Source organism: Phaenicophaeus curvirostris, chromosome 1 (assembly GCF_032191515.1).
Source record: "Phaenicophaeus curvirostris isolate KB17595 chromosome 1, BPBGC_Pcur_1.0, whole genome shotgun sequence".
Lineage (NCBI taxonomy): Eukaryota > Metazoa > Chordata > Aves > Cuculiformes > Cuculidae > Phaenicophaeus > Phaenicophaeus curvirostris.
In genome coordinates, this window is record NC_091392.1 from 192282485 (window position 1) to 192307344 (window position 24860).

The 24860-nt window shown below is 43.0% G+C and overlaps 1 protein-coding gene across 5 annotated transcripts; it reads left to right on the forward strand.

Moving 5' to 3' along the window:
* The first annotated feature begins 3838 nt into the window (after positions 1-3838).
* On the forward strand, positions 3839-24097 carry LRRC32 (leucine rich repeat containing 32). Of its 5 annotated transcripts, none has more exons than XM_069883264.1 (3): positions 3839-3951; positions 12612-12702; positions 20576-24097. In XM_069883264.1, the coding sequence occupies exons 2-3, from the start codon at positions 12616-12618 to the stop codon at positions 22514-22516; spliced, it is 2028 nt and encodes a 675-aa protein (XP_069739365.1). In that variant the 5' UTR covers positions 3839-3951; positions 12612-12615; the 3' UTR covers positions 22517-24097. The 5 variants fall into 5 exon arrangements, with proteins under 5 accessions (XP_069739365.1, XP_069739363.1, XP_069739364.1 ...); XM_069883262.1 differs by lacking the exon at positions 3839-3951 and adding an exon at positions 4014-4236; XM_069883263.1 differs by lacking the exon at positions 3839-3951 and adding an exon at positions 4241-4351.
* The last annotated feature ends 763 nt before the right edge of the window (positions 24098-24860 follow it).

The following is a 24860-nucleotide window of genomic DNA, read 5'->3' on the forward strand; positions in this document are numbered from 1 at the left end:
GACATAGGGCAGAGATGCAGGCACCATATGATTGCTCTGAGATGGGACAGAATAGGAACTACAGCTAACCTGGTGATCAGAACAGCCCTTGTGTCTTGCTTACCACCAGCACCAAGGCAAGCCAAAATCCCAGCAAGTAAAGCATCATCATGCTCCCAGGAGCAAACTTTGTTGAACAGCAGCAGGAACAGTAAAAAAGGTTCCAGAACAAAACTCTTGGCCCTGTTGTTCCTCATAGATTTTTTTTTTTAAAGAACAACCTATAATCAGAACTGGAGGAAATGGAGCATAAATATCAAACTTTGTTTAGTCTGGGGAAATATCATTTATAATTAGAGATGGGCATCCTGTTGACATGATACATCCTATTTTAAGTGTGAGGTGAGCACGTGGTCAACTTCTAGACTTTTGCAAGTGATCAAAAACTGCCACTTCATCATTTCCTAGCTGTCCTTTCCTTTCCCTTTCCTTTCCTTTTCCCTTTCCTTTCCTTTTCCTTTCCTTTCCTTTCCTTTCCTTTCCTTTCCTTTCCCTTTTCCTTTTCCTTTCCTTTCCTTTCCTTTCCTTTCCTTTCTTTCCTTTCCTTTCCTTTCCTTTCCTTTCCTTTCCTTTCCTTTCCTTTCCTTTTCCTTTCCTTTCCTTTCCTTTCCTTTCCTTTCCTTTCCTTTCCTTTCCTTTCCTTTCCTTTCCTTTCCTTTCTTTCCTTCCTTTCCTTTCCTTTCCTTTCCTTTCTTTCCTTTCCTTTCCTTTCCTTTCCTTTCCTTTCCTTTCCTTTCCTTTCCTTTCCTTTCCTTTCCTTTCCTTTCCTTTCCTTTCCTTTACCTTTCCTTTCCTTTCCTTTCCTTTCCTTTCCTTTCCTTTCCTTTCCTTTCCTTTCCTTTCCTTTCCTTTCCTTTCCTTTCCTTTCCTTTCCTTTCCTTTCCTTTCCTTTCCTTTCCTTTCCTTTCCTTTCCTTTCCACATCAGCTCAAGATAATGATGCTTACACAGGCAGTGATGCCTTGAAGCATCTCAGTAGCTGGGAGTTCTGCTACCTGTTCATTCACTTCTGCTTCTCTACACACCAACTCCACCACCCAAGCCATCCTTCCTCACCTATGGAAAAGTGGCAACCCATATGACTTGGACGGGTTGAGCCTATAGCACGGTACAGCCTAGGATTGACTTTGCATGACCAGCACTGGCCTGTGGCCCCTTTTTTAAGTGGGATTTGCCATTTGCCACATCCTGCTGCCCTAGTGTGCAGGCACGCAGGATTTGTGCATAGAAGGTACCAGCTGAAAGCTTTACAGCATTGGTGCTTGTAAGCAGTTTTGGAGGCATGATGCTACAAGTCTTTAGGGTGTGGCATCCCTCCTAGTGTCCTCAGATTCTTTCATGGGGCATGCATAGGTACATTGATATTGTCAGATAACCTGGCTCCCCACAGTCAACCACATTGTGGGTTAGCTCTCTCACGGGTGCCCTTCTCCACCAAACCGGCTGGGTGTAGTTCTGGGGTTTCCTTCAGGACCTGCATCAGGTTTGGCTTCTTCTGCTCCACAAAGTCTTCTTTCATCACTCCAGTGGGCTTTACACATTGTCCCTACAATATTCAAGGCACTCTGAAAGAAATTTAACAGTGAAACCATGACCTCAGGGCTGTGGGGGCACCATCCAGAGCTTGGTATCTAAGTGCTACATACCTAGATATAGCCAACTTGCTCTAGAGGAGGGCCAGATCTGTATGGTTCAGGCCAGGTTTCACTCCCTGGAAGAGATTTATTTCATAGGAGAGATGTATCTAGAGAAGCATCAGCAGTCAGGTGTTGCTGGCAACCAGCCGTAGGTTGTCCTAAGTCCTCTGCATCTCTCACGCCAGAGATGGAAGTCTAACAGTAGCATCTGTAGTAATAATTCTTTCTGCTTCCATATGAGTCTGAAATTTATCATCAGGAGACTTATCCTTTCTATGATGGGCCATTTTCCTGTTATCTAACCATGCATCACTTGGAATATACAATTTGACCTCCTTCCCTAAGCAGCCAGCCACAGCTGTCGTCCAGCCCTGGCTAATGTGACATCAAGCTGGACATTAGGTTGGCCTGGAGAAGTGACAGGAAGGGACACAATATGACCTTGTGCCTCAGTGAATCTCTCTGTGGGTCAGTCTTGACCACATAAGACAGCATGGAGTAAAAGGTGAGTTTCGGCTTGGGTGGGAGGTGTACATGAACACAACAACGTTGAGCTCATGTCAAAGCAACCAGCACAGCCACATTCACCAAGCATGGTGCCACAAGATGGAGAAATAGTGGTCAGTTAGTTTAGGCTTCACACAGAGAGGGCAAATACAACTTTCAGATCATAAGCTCACTCTTTGCTACTCTCAGGACCAGCAAGTTACCTTGAAAGTGCTAATCCTAGGATGCCAATAAGGTTTGGGGACTACTGCTCACAGGCAAGCTTCTCCACAGGACCTGCTTCTGTTGTCAAGACAAGTCAGTGAGAGATCATTTGGTTACTAATTGTTAAGCCATTTGACATTTAATAAATATACATTTGCAGTCATATATGTACATAGGCAATAGTTATTACTGTAAGTAGATCACTATTGTTTCCTTCTTTATCATTATGTACACATTACTATTACATTTATTACACTTGTTACGTGTGCAAAATGCATTTACTGCAATATTTAATGAACCACATCTTTCACATCTGTGGATGTTTTAATCTTTAGTCTCTCAGTATTCTGCACATCTGAAGTAACTGGCTTACAGGAGCTGATGTGCTACAGAAAATAAAGAATAACCTGTTGTAGAGAAGCAAAGGCAGGGAGCTGGCATATATTTAGAAGAATCCATAAAGCTCCTTGGCACATGGTATTAAAGGACATGTTTTTTTCATCCAATTTTACTAAGCAGGTCCAGGAAAGGTAGGCAGAATTGGTGTTGTCCAGGACAAGGGAGCCAGCAGACTGGGGTTTTTTTGGTGAAAATCGTTGCCTATCATCTCACATCATGGTGTAAAGGGAGGGGAAACACTCGATAATGAGGCCAACTCTCTTCTCTGAGGAGGAGGTCACTCAATGGAAGTGTTCCTCATGCCCATAGGGGAAAAGGTGGGAGGTTTGCAGTAGTCCCCAGTGCCTGTCTGTCTCCGTGGTGGGGTAACCCAGGAAAGGTCAGGTCCTGGCTGGTGAAACCAAGACTTGGTTTGGTCCTAAGACATCCAGTCAGGAGCTGACAAAACCCTGTCAAAGGTTTGTACTCCTGCAAACGTAACATGTGGAGCAAGTGGACACCTGCCCAGGTATAGGGGTGCTTCTAAGCAGAAGATGGGCAATGGGTAGGTCTCACACTGATTTACATGAGCATTGCTTCTGAAATAAAAGGAAGCTCCATACCCAAGGAAAAGAAATAAAAATCCATCTCTTTGCCCTTTTTAGAAGGCATTCACATTATTACCCATTCAAGCATTAAATTGAATTTATCCTTTCACTCAAGGGTGCATTCGGCCATCCTTCTGCCATTCTACAGAGACACACCTGTGCTGCTGGGACACCAAACACGATGGTTTTGCACTGTTGTGGTGCTTCCCTCCCATATACCCTTTTCCCGCACACCCCGTCCCGCACAAACTTGGAGTTTAAGGTTTGCAGCCAGCCCAGTCCCTGAGATTTACCTTGGCCCCAGCAAGCGCTGCCCCCAAGAACCTGCAGGTCTGTGTTGCCGAAAGCACATGCTCACATCTGTGGGACAGGCACGGTGAACTTCAGAGGCAAGCACGTGTCCCCAAAGCCTGCAGAGGGGATTTTTTTGTGGTATTCACGGAGTATATTTCATGTGTCAATGTGAGAGGAGCGTAATTACCAGCTGAGAAACTGCAGGAAATAAGCCAAGGTTGAATGAACGAAATGGAAAATAAAGAGAAGCACAGAGGACACACACATTTTAAAACTATTACGGAGGTATGTATTCACGTGCTCGTGATAGCCTGGGAATATATAAGAGCTCATGACAGCAAAGGAATGAATTCAAGGACCAGTCTATGGGGAGTATTTTTTTTCCCTGTGACTTCAAACTTCTCTCAGAGCTCACAGAGTTTTAGTCAGCTGGCATGCAACAGAGGTACGACTTCCCCAAGGAAACTCTTCCTCATCTTGCACTGGGAAGGCTGCTGGGAGAGTCCGGGAGGCAGAAGGCTGCAAGCAGAGGCGAAACCTCCTCCTCCTCCTCCTCCAGCCACAGAGCAGGTACGTGGATACGCGTGTGAAACTGCGAGCCTGCTGGAAAGTTGAGCTTTCAACTGCGGGAGAGACGGGGGTTCTGGTGACTTAGCAGCCTTTAAAAATAACACAGATGAGGAAGGTACTGTATAAAAAAAATATACTGTGTTTATGAATAGGCTGAGGAACTGACTAAACACACTGTATGGATGGCTCTGTCCACATAGCTGTATATTTAATCCATCAGGGACTTGCACTGCAGTGAGTTAGATCCTTTACGTTAAGGAGGCACTGGTTAGTTTATAACAATACAGTTGTCATATGCCTGCTTTGCTATTATTCTCCATGTTTACAGTAACAGAAAACGGGAAGATGTTTTTTTCTTTCTTGACGGGACTTTAGTCTATTTATGGTGTTACTGCATTATAGCGCTCTGAACTAGAAGTGCTGCAGCGATCAGCATTGTGCACTGATTAAATGCTTCTTGCCCAGCTCTCTGACACTGAGCCCTAATACAGACTTGGGCAAATCACAAAGTCCTGGGTAAAAGGGGCAAAATGCTGTTTAGCTCTGTCAGTGCTGTTGTTGAACTGTCCCTTGTTGGAGCAGGAGGTGTGAGGTGGCAGGGTTATTTTTCTGGACTTAAGATCCTGACATTGTGAATGTCACCTTGGGTGAACGACGACTTACTGGTAGTCTTTTGCTGCACCTGGACTGTTAGAATGAGAAATAAATGTTTAGACAATATTTTGAAGCTTTAGAAAATTCTAGTTAATATAAAAGACAGATGATTTTCTAAAGCCAAACCTTATTGTATTTTTGCTAGAAGTACAAATACGTTTCCCTTAAATAGAAGCCAAAGTTTGGCTTTCCACAACAGTTAAAAACTGGTTTTTTTAATAAACTGAGTTGTTATCATTTCAACTTTAAAATCATCTTATTAGTTCAAAATGCTGGAACTTACTTTTTGATAACAAAGATTCAGTCACCTCTTTTTAAAGCAAATAGTTACAGCTTAGTGACTGTATCAGTGCTTGGCCTGATACAATGATCAATGTGTTCAAGGGGAAGTGTCAGTGTCATGCAAGTCAAATCTATCAGAAATAATTTTCCTCACTTTGTTTTATGAATTGAGTACACTTGTTCTCAAAAACTGACTTAACCAACAGTAAAAGAAAAATTGCTGAATTAAAAGCCAATATTTCTCTCTTTCTGCTGCAGGACCAGAAAAGGTCCTGGTTTGGTTCCTAAATTTGAATTTCTCCAGGAATTCTGTTCTCCAGGGAGAGTATTTCATGTTCAGGTAGTTTAATCTTCAAATGTCAGTTCATATCAGATTTTGTTGACAAAAGTATTTTCGTTTTCCCATCAGCTGCTGTCCCTTTGCCCAGCCCCTCACCCGCAAAGTCTCAAGACTGTGGGCTTTGTGCAATTCTCATTCATTTACATTTGCTCTCCAGAAGGAGGAGTAGGAAAAAAAGGTGAATAAAGTAGGGAAAGGTTAATTTTTGGTGGGGAAATACTGTTGGCTGCACACCTGATGGAGGTGCACATAGAGAGGGAACAGAGAGAAAGAAGTAAGGAAAGCAGTAGCTTCAAAAGACAGGAGAAAAGCTACACTGGGTTTACAGGAGATGTAGGAGTCCTTATTTTGATGTGTGGACTAGACACTAGAGAGGCAGGAGGTTTGCAGCTGCCTGTGAGAGACCAACTACTGTGCAGATGGTACAAGCAAACTAAACTAGGAAAGGCAGCTCCTGGAGATGTTGTAGGGTCTCAGGAGATAGAGCTGTGCCTCCTTCTCAAAGGCTTTGGCTGAGGATGGTATGGGGTATTTATTTTTTTTAATAGGGTTAATATTAACATTGCCTCCAGCTCCCTGGAGGGATGAATCACCAGGGAGCTATTCCAATCAAAAGGGAACAAGAGTTGTCCTGCTCCTGCCCTTGCAGTTCAGACCCACTTTCTAAGGCGGGAGCTTGTTTTGTTTACTTCTCTGGAGAGTTTGATTCATGCAGCTCGACACAGATTCAACCCAAAAGCAGTGCCTTAGAAAGCAGCAGATTATGGATGGATAGACTCCAAAAGGTCTGGAGGTTCAAAACACATAATCATCAAGACATATTCTTGTTTATCTGAAACCCTTGGGAACCTGCAGCAGATTACAGACCAGCTCGTGAGAGCCAGTGGCTAAGAATTGCTTTTCCATCTTGCTCTAGGCCAGGCTGAGAAGAGGATTTGGAGGAGAAGAGAGGTCTGATGAGTTGCCTGCCAGCCCAAATCCCAACACCACTCCTGGCTCTGAGTGATGAGCGGTGAATTCTAGCTGGTGCTGGCAGAAACTGAACAGGCAATTTCTGAGGAGATCATAGGAAAATCTGGAAGGCCCTGTTTTCACAGGTGGGATGGAACAGCCCTTGCTGTTTTGTGTAGGTGGCAAAAAAGCTTGATTCTCCAATCTGACTGATGGACATGACCCAACCCGTCTGATGGGAATGACCCTTGCTCTGCAGATGCATCTGCCCAGCATGTATCTTACTAATGTTTCAGCATCACTTTAGGATATAAACTGCCTGGTAGCCCAAAGTGTGAAAATATTGAACACAGGAGGTCACCCAAACGCTTGAGGGTCTTTGAAACTAATTTCTGTCGAATCCACTTCAGGGCAAAGATGGTAAGGACCCTGCTGATCTTTCCCAGCACAGTTGGTATGCCTTTAAGGCTGTGGTTTTAATGAAGAAAAGTCCTGAGCAGCAGAATCAGTGTATGTCCTTCCCTCCTGCTTTGGCATTTGTTTCTGTCCAGGCTCTTCTTCACAGATGAGCTGGCACAGCTGCTTGGCCACTCAGTAAAACAGCTTGAGGAACAGAGCTGGCATTTTAAAAAGTGAAAACCTTGCTATTTTTACCCCTGCAAATCCAGCCTTCACACACTACTCACTGAATGCAAACTTCCCAGACGTCCAGGTGCAGGAAAATGGGAAGCTGCAGTCATTCAGGACATTCAGGACATATCCTGCTTTTTAAAAGATAAAGTGTTTTCCTTTTCTTCAAGACCTCAAATATTTGAGGTTTTCCTTGTGAAAGTGGCTGTGTACTGTAAATTCCATTGCATGCTGCTGGCGAGGTTGATTCTAAACCCAGAGCATCCAAAAGTCATTTAAATCTTGGGACACTACAGCAGTCCCCAGCTTCAGCTTCAGTTTCCTGCTTACCTCAAAGGGACTGCAGATGGAGGGCTTGACTTTAGGGAGTGTGCCAAAGGGATCAGGTGAAAAACAGTGCTGCAGCCAGCTCCAACCAAAGGAAGCTTAAGACACTGTGCTGGGGGAAGATGATCAAAACTAATCTGTTGAGAGCCCAGTCAGGGGGAATTCATTCAAGGTTGTAATAATCTCCCAGGCAGACTGTCCCCCTGAGAGCTAAACATAGAGTTTTCTATCCATTGTACCTAATCATGCCCTCTCCTGCCCATACACTTATTGGCACCTCTTCATTGCATTTATGCTTCTCATTACAGGGTACATTGCAAAGGGAACATGATGCTAACAGCTCAGCTCTCTGGCATATTGTTTCAGCCATAGGAAAAGGGAATTGCAACATTTCAGGTTTGTGAGGTCAGGAGACAGCAACAGGAAAATTGATGTAAAGGTGGGTTTTCCAGAAGCAGGTCCTAATTAGTAAAAGGAAATGAGGAAACCAGCAGTTAGACAGCTGCTCCAGCCCTAGAGGGCAGCACAAAATAATAAATAAAAAGCTGAACTCCCAGACAATCTAAAATCATCTACATGACAAAAGCTCTTGTTCTGCAACGGGAAGTTGTTACTAGCAGGTTTGGTAGATCGAGCTGAAAATCCAGCAGCTCATCTGAACGTTCAGATCCCTCTGCTTTTATCAGTCTCCCTAATTCCTGCCTTGTGCCATGAAGGTCCTTCCAGTCAAGTGTGTTACAGCTGACACTGAAGCCCCATTGTACAAGCAGACTGCTATCACACTCTTATTAGTGCATCACTGCAAAGAGAAAAAGTTATTTCTTCCAGGACAGATTTCCAGATTCTGGGCTTTAGGTTTATTAGATATGAATTTGAAATTTTTAATCTTTAAGTGCCATTTTCCTAACAATGCAGAGAGTGATTTAGGTGCAGGGGTAGAAGGCTGCAACGCTCCAGGAATGTAACTCGTGGACTCAAAACCCTAAAGTAAACATGCTGTGTAACACCACACACGCAGCTAAACAATGGAATCGGCAATGATAAGTCACTTATTCCCTTGAGCAAACCCGTGGCCCAATCCTGACAGTTTCCCCAGCAGAAATAACTCCTTGTTTCTCAATGCCTGCCCGGAGCAAGGGCTTCAGGATGTAGCACAGTAGCTGACTCCATCCAGAGCACAGCAGTGGCTAGGACCCAGCAAGAGCCCAGAGAGGAGTACAGAGGAAGACAGGCAACATGATTTAAAGCAGACACTGTCCCAAATAAGGTTATTCCACTGAAAATGCCGTCATTATGAAGTTACAAGTGAGCCTCTTGGCATCCCGAATGGGTGAACCTGAAGCTGAAGAACAATTTCCTCGGTACTAGGACTGAGCTGGTTTTGAAGAGCTGGATATGCTTTTTAATGACGTGATAAGCAGTGTTTGGGGATGCGAGAAACCCTTGAAACAAGGTAAATGTGTCTTCACAATTCAGTCTTTTTAACCCCAAAGGCTTTAACATGGCAGCAAATTGTCTTGTGTGAAAAAGGATCAAAACCTGGGGAGTCTGGCTTGTGTTTTGTGTATTCTCTCATATTTAACTTTGCTTTGGCACAGGAGAAGGTCTCTATTGTCTAATCAGTAAAAAAATTACCTTTGGGAAAAATTTGGAAGGTGCTGCTGCTGTCCGTTACAAGCAAAATCTATGAAGTGGTTTCAGGGTTAATATTGTAACAGAGATGGAGGTAAATATTGTTATGGAGTGAGAAGTGGGAAAACTGGGATTAAACCCTGGTTATTCCACAGTTTCAGATATGTCGTGGGACAAATCACTGCTCTTCTCTGCCTTTGCCCTCCCATCTGTTAAGTGGATATGCTGATGTAGTTTGGGTACCATGGTTTTTCTAGGTGCTAATTATTTGACCTACTTAATAAGATTCTTTGTGGGTGTTGGTCACTGAAATCCCCTGTGTTTTTCAGCTGTGGATGGGTATGGGTAATTTTGAAGTATCATGATGGAAAGTTGTGACATTGAGTGCGGTTCAGAGCTCAATCCTGCTTTGAGGTACGCTAGCATTTTTATCACAGCTGCCAGTGGGAGCAAACCAGCACTGAGCACAAAGTTGATTGAGCTCTGGGAAAGCCTCAGAGCAATAAAAGTTCCTTTACATTGAGTTACTGTTACTGCTACTCCCGGACTGGTTTTGTAAGCTGTGCTTAGACACATCAGTGCCAGTGCCAGCAAGCAAGGTTTAGTGGTGATGCTTTCTGACACCAGGGCAATAGTGCTCCTGTCAGCCCTGAGTTCTGTACTCAGAGAGGGTGGCGGGCACCTGAGACCTCTCAGGGACAGACAGAGAGGAGGAAGCCACAGGGCTGTGTCGCATGAGGTGTTGCAGAGAGAAGCATAAATGTTGTCCAGTTACAAACTAGGCAGTAAATGCTCCTCAGCTGGACAGCTGCACTGAAAACCACTCTGGGAAGGGAGTCGCTGTGAGTAAAGAGGTTGAGCTGTACTATGAAGAGTGGCTTACCCTCTTCTGGATGCAGTCCATGGGGTCTCATACTGGGAGATACTACCAAGTCCTAACACTTCAAGGTGTGACAGCCACCTTAGAAGTACCTTGAGGGAGAGCATCCTTGCTTACTACAGACCTGTCTTACATAGCAAACCATTAAATTACGGGTTTGTGTTCAAATACATCAGATTATTCTCCCTCTATACGTGGCACTGATGAGACCACTCCTTGAATCCTGTGTTCAGTTCTGGGCCCCTCACCACAAGAAGGATGTTGAGGCTCTGGAGTGAGTCCAGAGAAGAGCAACAAGGCTGGTGAGGAGGCTGGAGAACAGACCTTATGAGGAACAGCTGAGAGAGCTGGGGTGGTTTAGCCTGGAGAAGAGGAGGCTGAGGGGAGACCTCATTGTGCTCTACAACTACCTGAAAGGAAGTTATGGAGAGGAGGGTGTTGGCCTCTTCTCCCAAGTGACGGGGGACAGGACAAGAGGGAATGGCCTCAAACTCTGCCAGGGGAGATTTAGGCTGAACATTAGGAAAAAATTTTTCATGGAAAGGGTCATTGGGCACTGGAACAGGCTGCCCAGGGAGGTGGTTAAGTCACCTTCCCTGGAGGTGTTTAAGGCACGGAGGGTCTTTTCCAACCTGGTGATTCTATGATTCTATGATTCTATGATTCTATGATCAGTTTCCTAGTTGCTTTATAAACTTACAATTTATGAAATTTCAAAGCATGTTAAGACCCCAGATTATGTTGGATTTATCATTTAAGAAGCAAAGGGACCATTTTTTTGCACTGGCAGTGTGACAAGCGAAGACGTTGCAGACTGCACACAACGCACGCTGTCTATCAGGGTGGTGCCCTGTTGTGGGTAATATCCATGGAGATTTCATCAGCTTAATTCATTGGATTTAAAGAGAAACAATTTCCATTTGGGGACTCTGAGTAAGCTTTGTAATCATTGGTATGTTTGTCTTTTCTCTCAATTCCAGCAAACTAATACCCCAAAAATAAACCTCTTTTTCTACTACTTCTTAGAGGATGCACCTATTCTTCTAACTCTGGAGAAGGAGGAACAGAGGAGGAATGACAGAGACATTATAGATGGTGGTATCACCAATTCCTTCTAGGATGATTTTGGAGTATTTTGCAAATCATAACAAAAAGTGTAGAGAATGAACATTTGCTTTGGGGTGAGGGTGGGAACAGACTTTTGGTCCTGCTCCTGAGCATCAAAACCGCCAAGATCTGTCATCTTGGGGTCCCAGATCATCATACATCACTAGTAGTTTCTCTGAACTGGAAGGAATGTGTAATATGAAAATGGAGCAGTTGTGGTGTAAACCTCCCCAGTTTCTCTTTTCCTAGAGCACAATTATTTTCTCTGGTTGGGCAATGGAAGGATGGGCAGGTTCCCATAGTGAACCTGTTGGTATTGATGTTCAGCACTTGCCACTGCTGCACATGGATGGCAATCACTTAGACCTCCAAACAATGATTAAGAGGAGGCATCTCCATCGGCTGGAAATGATCCCTTTTCTTTTTTTTTTAACCCAGCCTGCTGATGCTCTGTGGGTGGAAGCCACTGCATAATGGTACATTGATGCCAAGTTTTGGTGACACGTGCATGAGACTGGCATGCTCCTGGAAAGACTTAAGAGTAGTGCTAGCTAACCACTACTGCCTGGCTTCCAGCAGGGAGCTGGTGTGTGTCTCTCTCTGGATGCAGGCGAGACCAGCTCAGATCTGCCTGCAAGAAGCCATACAAATACAGACAGGTTTGGCAAGTTGGCAAGAGAGGCTGTCATAAAGAAGTGGTGTCTGGTGCTCACATCAGTGATGACCACAGCCAGAGACCTCATTAGTGTCCATCTCAAAACAAGTCATTTGAAGGATGAAACCTTTCTCTTGGTTTCATTAACTTTCCCCGCCTTTGCACAGTGACAGTGTTGTTTGCTCCTTTTGCTCTTATATATATGTGCTTTTCTGCAGTGCTTTCCAAACACTTAAACTCTGACGAATCCTTTGTTTCACACACATCTATTTCATTTTACATCTGTCTCTGTGCAAGGTGTCTGCTGTCAAATGTATTTAAGACCTGCCCATACCTGCATTGTATAAAATAGAAAACTAACACAAGAAATCTGGATGAGTATGTAATAGCTCTTTGACACTCTGGGATGAGAGGAGGGGAAAATGTTGTGGATGGAAATGGAGACTATTCCCCATGATTATTGTTTCTGAGTGGCTCTCATGCACCATGTTCAGGATTGGCACCCCAGAACTCCAGCCTAGTTGAAAATACCTGAACTGCCTGTATGAGGAGAGTGAAGATAACTCCATCTTCAGTGGCTCTTTATGATGCCAGATACACCGCCCAACTTGAGCATCTGGACTTCATTGGGTGGCCTTGGTACCCTCTAAGTAGCAGTTGAAATTACACTAAGGCAATCCCATTAAATGTCTTCGATCTCCCTTTCAAGTCTTCATCTAAATATCTCTTTTTCACATCAGGCTTAAAGGTATGCAAAAGTAATAAGCAGATCGTAAGTGCTGTAGGCTCAGAGATGTGTTAATTTATTGCTCTGCATGTGTGCTTCTTTGTGTTAGATGATGATCTGGTGCCAGCTTTCACACGCATTGACTGTTGTGTCACGATTGAAAGCTGACCATAATTACTTTTTCCCACAGAACCATGAAAATGTACTTCATCTTCTTCCTGGCAGTGGTGAACAGAGGGACCTCTAACTATCAGCCTGCAGAGGGGACATCCTGTGAAATGGTAAGACTGTCTCCCTGCCCAGGCTCCTTCAGATCCTGGATGAATTTGGGACCTCCTTGTTTCAGGCACTGCACAAATAAGTACTGTCTCTGTGAGGAGAAAGCTCCCCAAGACCAGGCTGAGGTGATCTTTGCTGCTTTACGAATGCTCTCCAGGCTGTTCTTGGTCTGTGTCCTTGTTGTACTGGCAGCACATATAAGGGGAGGGGGAGAGTAGCAGGGAAGGAGGGTCATTATCTCCATTTTTTAATAAGGGAGAGTTGGTTGAAATAAATTTAACCTGATTTCCCTAGGACTGTACAGCTAAGATAAAGATCTTAGACCTAAAATTGACTCTTTCATTTCAGGTCTGAATTCTTTGTGCTTTAAATAAGGCATCTTGTGTGCAAAGCATCTATACCAGACCTTTTGTAATAACAAAGAGAGTGACTTCCTCTGCCCTAACACAGCATTAGTGCCAGAGAAGTTACAATTGGCTTCTGCTGGAGGTAGAAGTAGTGACAAGGCCAAAATTCGCCTCCAGTACAAAATTTGTTCCTTGGATTTCTGCAAGCACCTGATACAATATTATAAATGTTATTCACAGCTGAACTTTCTCCCTCCCCTAGCCAAGTGCTTCTGACTGTAACAGGTCATTTAAAAATACTTATCTTTTTTGTTTGTTTGTTTTGAAAGTTGAAGCTGTTCAGCACAAATCCCCAAAAATTTCCAAAATAGGGAAAAAAAATAATTTGCTTGCTGTACACATCTCCCTTATGGGACACATTCCGTTCCTGTTCACCCTGCACTTCCTGAATTCCAGAGAAATTAAGACCTAGTGTATATAAAAAGACCTTGGGAAGGTGACTGGGCAGCTCAGTTCATTGGCTGAAGAGGAAAGACTGATGAAGCTGCTGTAAACATGACAGCTTGGGTCCCATGTATCATAGATATTTGAAGGCTGGGCGAGACACACAATAATCCAAGCAGATTCATCCCATCCCATTTCCTGATGCGTCACAGATCAGGCTGACTGTTGAGAAGTAAGCAAATGCTTGTTTCCAGCACTCTATTGTAAACTGCTTTCATCAAGCCAACCACCCAAGCTTCTACGCAATGAGGCTAGGATAAATTTGGTCCCAACAGAAAACACATTAAAATCAGGGGCTGGGATGCTCATTTGGTATAAATTAATAGCTCAGCATTGCTAATGTTGTTGGAGCTTTTTCTCATCTTCCCTCTCTGGACATTGGGTCCAGTGGAAGGAGAAGGGTATAAACCCATGCAGCTTGAAGCAAGAGGGAGCTAGTGGATTAATTGATGGATCCAGTGGATTAATTGATGGATCCATTGGGAGGCCCTCCTACTTCACATGATGATTTTTTTTCATCACAGCTCGCTGTTTTATGTGTTACGTGGTGACACCTTTAGAATAGAAAAGGCTCAGAAATAGAGATTTTCATAACAGATCTCATGGAAAAGGCATGAATCATCAACCTGTTCTCCTCTTTAACTCACCACTGGTGCTCTTGTCATTGAGCCAAATCCTTGTAGAAGACGTTTCAGGATGTAAAGAGTTCCTGCCAACAGGAGGTTCTTGCCAAATCATATTGCCACCCCAGGAGAGGGGCTTCCACTAGTTCGTATTTTACCTCTCAAAGAAAGATGTTTCTGCTAATTCATGTTAACTGGGAAAGTAAGAGCTTCCAAACAATTTATAGAAGGGAAGGGTATTTAACAAATCACGTATTACCTTGTGGATAGGTAATGCAAAAATGCATGCATAACCAGTTACCATAAGTCAGCTGACATGTGGTACCTGGGAAAATTGCTAAAATTTGGTTGTGTAACTGAGTTTCTGCCGGGACAGGTTTTCTAGAGAATAGGCATGGACACTGTGCAAGCACGAGTCACCTTCAAGTGGCTCCAGCCCAAATTATTTGGTTCAAATGCTCATGCATTGATACAGGAGAACGTAAATAGAGGTTTGGATCTAGCTGCTTTGTTTGTAGGGCTCTTACTAAGGTGGGTGACAACTTTCACTCAGTGCTGAGCAATGAAGAACTGGAGTGAGAATCCAAACAATGTTCAACATCTGAGCTTTTGGGTCATTTTTTTTCACCAACACCTGAATGGGACCAGACACCAAAGGAACAAAGTGCTCCCCACCTTGCAGTGCTTTTTGACAATGGGCTTCAAATAAATCAGTGGCAGCATGGGTAGAGATGATGAAGTCTGAACGTGAGACCAGCAAACCCCTCTTTTCCAGTCTTAGGCTGCCAGCCCATTGGTCTGTGGGGTGGGAGGAGGGGAGACAGGTGCGAAGAGATGCTGTTTGTTTTGTTCCACTGAGATGTGCTTCATCTTTTCTTCCTAGCTCTGATGAGAATGAAATTCATGCAGATAAGCCTCAGGGTAGAAAAGATGGTTCAGAGCAGGCTAGATAAGAAATTCAGTGAGGATCAAAATAGTCAGTGAAAAGGAATGAAAGCTTAAAAAAAAGTGAGGGGAAATACTATAGGAACAACTGGTGGGAGCGGGAGGTATAGATTTTATCAGTCCCTTTTATCCCTGGCCAAATACTGCAAGACACATGGTAAACTGGGACCTCTCCCCTATTGACTTCAGTGAGAACCAGCTGGCTGACATTGATGGGAGCTGGATCAGGACTTTTCTAAGATGCTGAGTGCACATGGGGAGTGGAGGGTGCTCAACACTTGTTGAGATCTGGCTCAAAGTGCTGGAAGAAGCCTAGGATCTGCCTTAGGCTGCAAAGCAGCTGCTACTTTTTCATTCCACATGTTTGCATCCTTCTGGCTCCTCCTGACAAATTTGGTGCCCTTCTGTGATGAGGTTACAGAGCTGGTGGATAAGGGAAGAACAACTGATGTCACCTTCCTGAACTTACATAGAGCACTCAAGACTGTACCACACAACATTCTTTTCTCTAAATTGGAGAGGCATGGTTTTGACAGATCAGAAAAAGACAAACAGAAAGGTAGTTCTGATAGTTGACTCCCTTCTGAGGGGAACAGAGAGTCTGATATACCAACTGGACCCAACTCACAGGGAAGCTTGTTGCCTCCCTGGGCCTAGTCTGATAATGCTGTTAGACTATTACCCACTAGTAGTTTTTCGTGTAAGCAGTGAAGAGATAGTTAAGAGAAATCCTAAAGCAATCAAAAGAGATTTCTGAGCCCTGGGATGGTTGGTTAAAGAGTCAGGTGTGTAGGTGGTATTTTCTTCAATCATTTCAGTATCAGGGAAGAACATCAAATTAGGCAGGCAGATCCAGCTCCACGTGACCTCGTGGTTGGTGTCATTGGCAGAACTTTGGGTTTTTCAATCATGGGGGGGGGTCTATTCATCATCAGGTCTACTAGCATCAGATGGCATGCACCTCTAACAGAAGGGGAAAATGGTTTTTGCTCAGGTGTTAGTGGGGATGATTGATAAGGCTTTAAACTAGATTTGGAAGAGGAAAGGGGCAATGGCAGGCTAGTCAAGGGTGAGAAATGGGAAGGCACACCAAAGTCTGAGGAGCTACATCTTAGTGAGATTTAGATTGCTCCATGAGGAGATAGGCACAATGAACCACACTTGAAGTGTTTCTATATGAATGCACAAAGTATGAGAAGTAAGCAGGAGGAGCTGGAAGCCTTGGCCCCATCCCAAAGATACAACATTATTGGCATAAGTGAAACCCGGTGGGGTGAGTCCTGTGACTGGTGTGCCATGACGGATGGTTGCAGGCTCTCCTGGAGGGATAGATAGGGCCTCCAAAGAGGGAGGGTGGCATTGTATGAAGCAGAATGACTGGAATGTATGGAGCTTGCAGTACAGTTGAGAGCCTCTGGGTAAGGATTAAGGGACCGACAATTAAAATAGATGTCATTATGGGAGTCTGCTATAGACCACCCAACCAGGACAACAACACTTACAAGTTATTCTTTAAGAACTGAGGAATGCCTCCAAGTCATCTGCCCATGTCTTCAAGAGGGACTTAAATTTGCCAGTTGTCAACTGGGAGTGCCACACAGCTGGTACAAATGGGTCTAGAAGAAAATTGCTAAACTCTCTGGATGAAAGCCTCATTGTACAGGTACTGAGGGAACTGACCAGGAAAGGTGTCTTCCTTGATTTGTTGCATGTTAACAGAAAGGGTGTCGTGGGTGAAGTGGTGATCAGAGGCTGCATTGGCCACAGCCACTAAGAAGCAGTAAAGTTTAACATCTATGGTAACAAGAGGGAAACTAATAGCAAGAATTCGGGTTGCTCGGGGAACTGCTTAGTAAGGTCTCCTTGGAAAAAGCTTTTGAAGGTGCTGCGTCCATTGGTAAAGGTCACTTTTTAAGTACCATCTCCTAAGAACACCAGGCCAGGTAATTCCAAAATGATGGAAGATAAGTAAGTGATGTAGAAGGCCATCATGCCTGAGCAGCTGTCTTCTACTGGAACTAAGGCATAAAAAGAAGGTGTATGGCCAATGGAAACGAGGACATTTGATATGCGAGACTACAGGGATGTTGATTGCCACTGTAGGGCAGAAATTCGTGCGGATAAGTCTCAATTAGAGTTGAAGCTGGCCAGCACTGTGAAGGATAATAGAAAGGGCTTTTTAAAGCATGTTAATAGCAAAAGGCAGGCCAGAAATAACATTGGCCCCTTACTTGATGAGCATGGACACTTCATAAATAGGGATTTAGACAAAGCAGAGACTTGTAATGTTTTTTTTGTCTCTGTCTTCAACACTAATGATGGGATCAAGCACCCCTCAGAGCCCTGGGCTAGAGGACCAAGACTATGCAAATTATAAACTCCCAATCAACTCTGAACTTGCGCAGGATTTGCTGCTCCAGCTGTATCCCTTTAAGTCTACATCTACAAGTCTTTTAAATACTTCCAGGAATAGTGACTCAATCACCTCACTGAGCAGCCTCTCCCAGTGCCTGATAACCCTTTTGGTGAAGAAATTTTTCCTGATGTCTAATCTGAACCTCCCCTGGTGCAACTTCAGTCCATTCCCAATGGTGTGAATGTTGGGGTTGTCCTATGCAGGGATGGGAGTTGGACTCGATGATCCTTGTGCGTCCTTTCCAACTCAGGTCATTCTATGATTCATTCTATGACATACTGACCACTCGGTGGATAAGTAATTGTCTGTATGGTGCCACTCAAAGAGTTGCATTCAATGGCTCAATAATGTCCAAGTGGAGGTCAATGACAAGTGGTGTTCCTCAGGGATTTTTATTGGGACTGATACTGTGTAACATCTTTGTCAGTGACATGGACAGTGAGATTGAGTGCACCCTCAGCAAGCTGGCAAACATCAAGCTGTGTGGTGTGACTTTGACAGGCTTGAGAGGTGGGTCCATGCAAACCTCGTGAAATTCAACAAGAGCAAGTGCAAGGTCCTGCACCTGGGTTGGGGCAGTCCTCAGTATCAATACAGTCTAGGAGATAAAGGAATAGAGAGCAGTCTTGTAGAGAAGGTTTTGAGGGTACTGGTGGATAAAAAAGTGGACATGAGCTGACAATGTGCACTTGCAGTGCAGTAGGCAAATCATATCCTGTGCTGCACCGAAAGAAGGGCGATCAGCAAGTCAAAAGAGGTGATTATGTTCCTCTACTCTGCTCTGCTGAGACCCTACCTGGAGTACTGCACCCACCTCTAGAACCATCAGCACAGAAAAGACATGGACCTGCTGGAGCGGGTACAGAGGAGGGCCTTGAAGATGATCAGAGGGATGGAACACCTCTCCTATGAAGAGTGGCTGAGAAACTTGGGGTGGTTCAACCTGGAGAAATGTAGGCTCCAGGGAGACCTTATAGTAGCCTTTCTGTACATAAAAGGAACCCACAAGAAAGCCAGAGAGGGACATTTTACAACGGCATATAGTGACAGAACAAGGGGTGATGGCTTTGAACTGAAAGAGGGTAGATTTAGATTAGATATAAGTAAAAAAAATTCTTCACTTTGAGGGTGGTGAGGCACTGGAAAAGGTTGTGCTGAGAAGTTGTGGGCGTGTGATCACTGGAAATGTTCAAGGCCAGGCTGGATGGGGCTTTGAGAAACCTAGTTGAATGGAATATGTCCCTGCACATGGCAGAGGAGTTGGACTACATGATCTTTAAAGTTCCTTACAAACCCAAACTTTTCTATGTTTTTATGGCTCTATAATTCTATGATTGTCCATCCTCCACAAAATGAAGAGACTTCCTGCTGTTATTTGGGCCCCAGAGCTAAACCAAACACTGTGTGCATTTTAGTTCAAAATAAGCAGTTCTACAGTGGCTTTGCTGGAAAAATACAATGTCAGGAAGAAATTAGAAAATTTTTGTTTGTTTGTTTATCTGGGGGAAATTTGAGTGGGTTGGAGGGAAAATAGGAGAGTGTTCATGTTCTAGTAGGCCATTTACTTCAGATCTTTGAGAAAGATGGATCATGGGAAGGACTGCAGAGCAGCCTGCGTGTGTCCAGACCTTGGATTAACACTTACACTTCTCTGGCACATTTTTGTGCTGTGTTCAAAACTCACATGATGCAAAAGAGATTCACAAAATGCTGACTATTAGCTGACTTCTAAACAGACCTGCCACTTCAGTCACCTAAAAGTTCACGAAACAGATGGCTTAAAATATTTTTTACTTATAGTATTTCTTTAATGTCTGAAAAACTTTGCGTCATGGAATCTGGGTTCTACTTCTCCACAGAAATTAAGACTCAACAGATTTTTTTCTTTCTGATCTTTATACAAACAGTACATGACCCAGTCACCCAAATACATTCATAACACGTTTCTCTCCAGTAAACGAAATGCTGCCTAAGCCTTTTGCATTCCACTTCCTTCTGCTGCTGTATATTCTCCTTAATAACAAAATAAAGCTTGACATTTATGCAAGTATGATCCTGTTCATGCTTCCAGTGTTCTTTATGAACACACACTCCAAATTTTGCTCTGGACACAGATCCAGTCTTAGCTGAAACTAAACATGTGCATGTAGAAGAGGAATTTGACTTTGACATTTGGATTTTTTCTCTACCCTGGTGCTGAGAATTGGATTGAAAGGGCATGACCCTCACTGCACATCACAGTTTTTTTCCTCTCAAAAGCTGGCTTTATACAATTTGTCTTTTTCATGTTGTATTGTGGGTGTCTTGTGTGGATATTTTCATAAGGCATCCTTCCCATATAAGAAGAAGGGATTGGTTCGCTTAGGAGAAGGATAAACATGGATGGTAAAAGCAGGAAGTGTTTGGAAATAGTTCAGTTGTTGAATGACCCATTGGGTTAAAGACACATTGCTTAACTAAGTCACGGCTAAAGGGTGACATGATCAAATATCTGGGGATGTGACTAAGAAGAAAAGATGGACATGATCAAATATCTGGGGATGTGACTAACAAGAAAAGATGGGTTCGTGCTATAGGATCCTTATGTATTTCTCCATCTCCTTTGCTTTGGGACTTGTGCTGCCAACAGAACGAAGATCTTCAAAGTATTATTTACTATTGCCAGTATAGTGTGCAAAATCAGTGATGAAGCTGAGAAAATTAAACATCAAAACAGAAGTGAGGGAACAGTGCTTGATTGCAATGGAAAGAGGGCAAAACTTCACTTGAGACTATTAAAATTAGCCCAGGAGAAAGGTATAAAAAGAAGAACATTTACTAGGTATTGCTCTACTGTTGTAGGTCAGAAATGTCTTTAAATAAGTAGTTAGCTGCAAAGAAGTGTTAGAATTGTTGCTCTTTTTCTCTGAATGCTCAGAGAAAGTAGTGTGATCAGTGTTACTGAAGAAGGACCTGGCTGTATGCTGAATATTATTTTCTTAAATGCAAAGATATTTTTCATTTGTCACATGACAACTCCTTTTCTCTCTTTTTCTGGCAGGAGAACTCACAGGCATTTTGCCACAACAAAGACCTCCACCAAATCCCTCATGAGCTCCAGCTGAATGTAAACAAAATAGATCTGTCTGGAAATCTGATTCAAAGCATCCCTGAAATGCCATTATCATTTTACACTTCCCTCCAGTGCCTGGATTTAAGCTCTAACCAGATAAGCTTCATCAAGCCTGGAGTCTTTGCACATATGACAAGTTTGCTGGAAATAAATTTAGCCAACAATCACTTATATGAGCTTGCTCAGAATGGGACAGAGGGGATTGGACTTTTACCCAAGGTAGAAATACTGGACTTGTCCCACAACAGTCTGTACAATGGAATGGCTGAGTATTTCATCAAACAAGCTCCATCACTGCAGTATCTTTCCTTGGCAGACAACAGTATTATAATGATATCACACAAGATGTTTCAGGGATCTCCCAGACTTGTGGAGATAGATCTTCAGAGTAATATCATAATGGAAATAGAAGAAGGTGCTTTTGAGACTCTAGTGAACCTTTCCAAACTCAATCTCTCCATGAATTCAATTACTTGCATCTCTGATTTCAACCTCAGGCAGCTAGAAATACTTGACCTTAGCAGGAATAGCATTGAGACCTTCCACACCGTGAAGTCAGATGATGAATATAGCCTAAGATGTTTGGATCTGAGTGAAAACAAACTGCTTCATTTCCCAGTCTTCCCTCAGGTAAATAAGCTGGTAACTCTGAATTTATCAAAGAATTTAATCCAGCTCACTGCTGAATCCCCTCATAATAAAATGGACTATATGGAAAATGAATGGTTAGACGCTTCTTTTCATTTTCTTGATCAGAAACAAAGTAGAAACAAAAGTTCTCTTTATTTATCCCAGCTTGTATATTTAGACTTAAGTTATAACGAAATTAGATCCATTCCGGATGAGTTCTTTGAATCAATGTTGTCCCTTCATACCCTTAATCTCAGTAAAAACTGTCTTCAGGCATTTACAGTAACTTATGACAGTGCATTGATCTCCCTAACAGTCCTTGACTTGAGCTACAATGCTTTACAGAACCTTCTCCTAGATGCTGGCACGTTGTCAAATTTGAAGGAGCTCTATGTTCAAAACAACCATCTTCAGACCTTGCAATTTGATATCTTCTCAAGTCTTCCTGGCCTCAGAATGCTCAATCTACAAAGCAATAATATCAGCCTTTGCAGCATGTACTCAGGATTAGCTAAGCAAAGACTTACTGGAGAGGAAAGTGGTTGTGTATCATTTGTTGATTCTCCTGCCCTTCAGTACCTGTACCTAGCCGACAACGTGTTGAACATTCTACCAGCATACACTTTCTACAAGACTTCTCTGATTGTCTTGGATCTCTCCATGAACCCCGGACTAAAAATAGAAGTTAAAGCATTATCAGGACTGGAAAAGTCTCTGGAATATTTGTACTTACATGGCAACAGCCTGATAGATTTAAATATTGACTTGCCTTCTTTTAGTCACCTTAAACATTTAAACCTTTCTGAAAATCAGCTGAACTGGTTGCCTAAGTGGGGTAGTGACTCTCCACTGGAAGTTCTGGACCTGCGGAACAATAAGTTTAGTACATTACAGAATAGCAATATTTTAGCATTAGAAAATTCCCTCAAAAACTTGTATGTCACTGGGAACCCACTCAACTGCTGTGGAAACATCTGGCTTTCATCAATGATCCAGAATAAAAATGTCCAGATCCCCAATGTGGAGCACTTAACATGCCAGTACACTCAGAACTTTGGGTACCAGGAAGAAATGTACATCAGGAACATCAGACCAGAAGCCTGTGAAAAAGAGGATTTAAAGAAAATCAACTTCCTTATTATACTAACATTTGTGTTAGTTTTATCCGTGATCATCATTGGTGTGGGTTCATTTTTTTGTTTTCGCAGGCAAAAGTTTAGCCATCAGTTTAAAGCATAGGAACAAAGAATGCCTTGAAAACCGAAGAAATCAGGTGCTACACTGCCAGTGTGTAGGAATGAAGGGCAAAATTCTCATCTTTGATTTTTAACTGTGTATTTTAAGTCAGTTTCAAAGTGTCCCTGAACTGCATCACTGTACTGCTCTGGGTTGCAGGCATTGAAATGAGAATTTGCCGTTTTGCACTTGCTTCATTCCCAAGCTTAAAAAGTTTATACTTCATAAGTGATAATTTAAACCAACCAAAAGAAAAAAAACATTTAAGGTCTTGAGACTTTTCACTAAGCTTGCAAATACTTTGTTAAGCCATCTTCACTCTGCCACCTTCAAGGAAAGACTATGGAAATTGAGTATTGTAACTGAGTCACCTCTGGTGACATCAGGTGAGTAGGAAAGCTCTCCCATGAGTTCCAAAACAACAAGAACTTAGCTAAAAAAGGGAAATCACAATTTGTATATGTTGTGCTTGTGGCTGTCATTTTGAAAATGCACAGTTGACCATGGTAACCAAAGACCTTGGTTGTAGGAACCTCTTTGATTACCTCTCTTTGCTTGTAGTATGTTGCTCCAACCACTGGGGCAAGGCACAAGAAGCAGATGAGGTTAATTAGTCTTGGCACTTACAGTCCATGAGGGGTGTAGGAAAAATCTCAGGCATGAAATAGCTGCACTATACATTACTCAGATCTGCTTAGGAGGTCATAGGTCCACAGTTCAACTCAAAGAGGAGAAATCTGCCCTTCACGTGCAATACATATTTAACTGGGTTTAATGTGAAGAAATTCATCTCTGGGGTGAATGTTTTTTAAAAGAAAAATTTCGGAGAATGAATTTCAACCAGATAACATTGGATTGAAATGCTTATATTTCTAAGAAAACCTATTGGAAATTCACTGCATACAGCTGCATGTCAATACAAAAGAATAATACATCTATTTTTAAAGGTCACAGGAGGTTAGACAGCAAAAGGATGTTTTAAAGATACTGATGTGAAGCAATACACTGGGAGCCTAGTCCTGGGCCATTATTCAAATCAAAGGTCCACTGACTCTCCATAAAAGGAGAACGTGGCCTAGAGAACTGGCTGCAAGAAAAGTTAAGTAGATCCTCATTCTGTGATGGATTTGACATGACCAGCCTGTTACATTGCGAAAAACTGACACCAGCATACATTGTGTCCCACACTGACAGCAAACACACCCCTTTGAAGTGAAAAGAAGCTCACCAACAGTGGGAGCCTGACCTACCAACTGGGTTCAGTGGCTTCAAAAGGAGCTATATCAGGTTTTCTGTTAATGCCAGGAACCATACATTAAGGCACACGAAAGAAACAGAGGTCAACCCAAAACCTGTCCAGGTAACTAACTCAGAGTCAAATGCTGCTCCGCTTCTGTTTCTTCCAGCTAGTGAATGTCAAAATAAACACACTACAAAAAGCTGTATAATTCTATTTTAAAAGCAATTATGTAAGGAACCGGCTGGTAGTTTTCAATGTGGAATTTTGTACAATAAAAGTACCTTTGGATTTTGTAAAAAGCACAGGGTTGTTAATATATTAAAGTACCAGCTTGGAATGCTCTACAGATGAGAAGCGATGTCTTCCTATTTATCTATGGTATCCAGACTCCATCTTAGACATTTACTTTCTGGTCCTGAAGCAGGCACGGCTGTTCCATATCTTATGAGTACAACAAATGGACAACAAGAAGATCTACTGAAGATGGAAGCAAGCATTTGCACAAAAGGTCACCGGCAATAGGGCCTGATCTAACGTCTGTGAAAGCCAATGCTACCCGTTGGCTCAAGCTCTTATTCTTGTAGGAGAAAATTTGAGCAAGCAGCAATCCCAGGGATTAGCATGAAGCCTGATGCTCAAAAGAGCTCGGTGAGCTTTTTCTTCGGTGTGAAAGCAAGCTGAGCTGTGCGCCCAGACACTGGCTGGTTTAGCCACACACTGAGTTCACGCCTTTTATGTTGAGCACGGCAAGATTATATCTCCTTCTGAAAGCCAATATTAGCTTGGCTGCCATGACTGGAATTAGTTAATAACCTGGTGACAGAGCCAAACCCATTTAATTAACGGTTTTAACACTGCTTTTGTTTGGCTCTGCCCAAAGGAAGTACTTGTTATTACTAAACATCTGGGACTAATTAGACTTCCATTGACTTCCCTGGGAGCAGAAGCAGCTTTCTCAAGGAATAAACCTCAGGAGTAAAGTGCAGCATGGCTCATTTGGATTTCTTGATTAGCAGTACAAGCAACTGAGAAGTTACATGAACCCACTCCGGCCAATTCTGTTATCTGGATGGGATGAGGAGCTGGAGGGAAAGCAAATACGGATAA

Coding starts and splice junctions, on each gene's coding strand:
- LRRC32 (XM_069883261.1), top strand. CDS start 8,851: ATGCGAGAAACCCTTGAAACAAG. Junction 8,874..12,611: donor CGAGAAACCCTTGAAACAAG/GTAAATGTGTCT, acceptor TTTTTCCCACAG/AACCATGAAAATGTACTTCA. Junction 12,703..20,575: donor AGGGGACATCCTGTGAAATG/GTAAGACTGTCT, acceptor TTTTTCTGGCAG/GAGAACTCACAGGCATTTTG.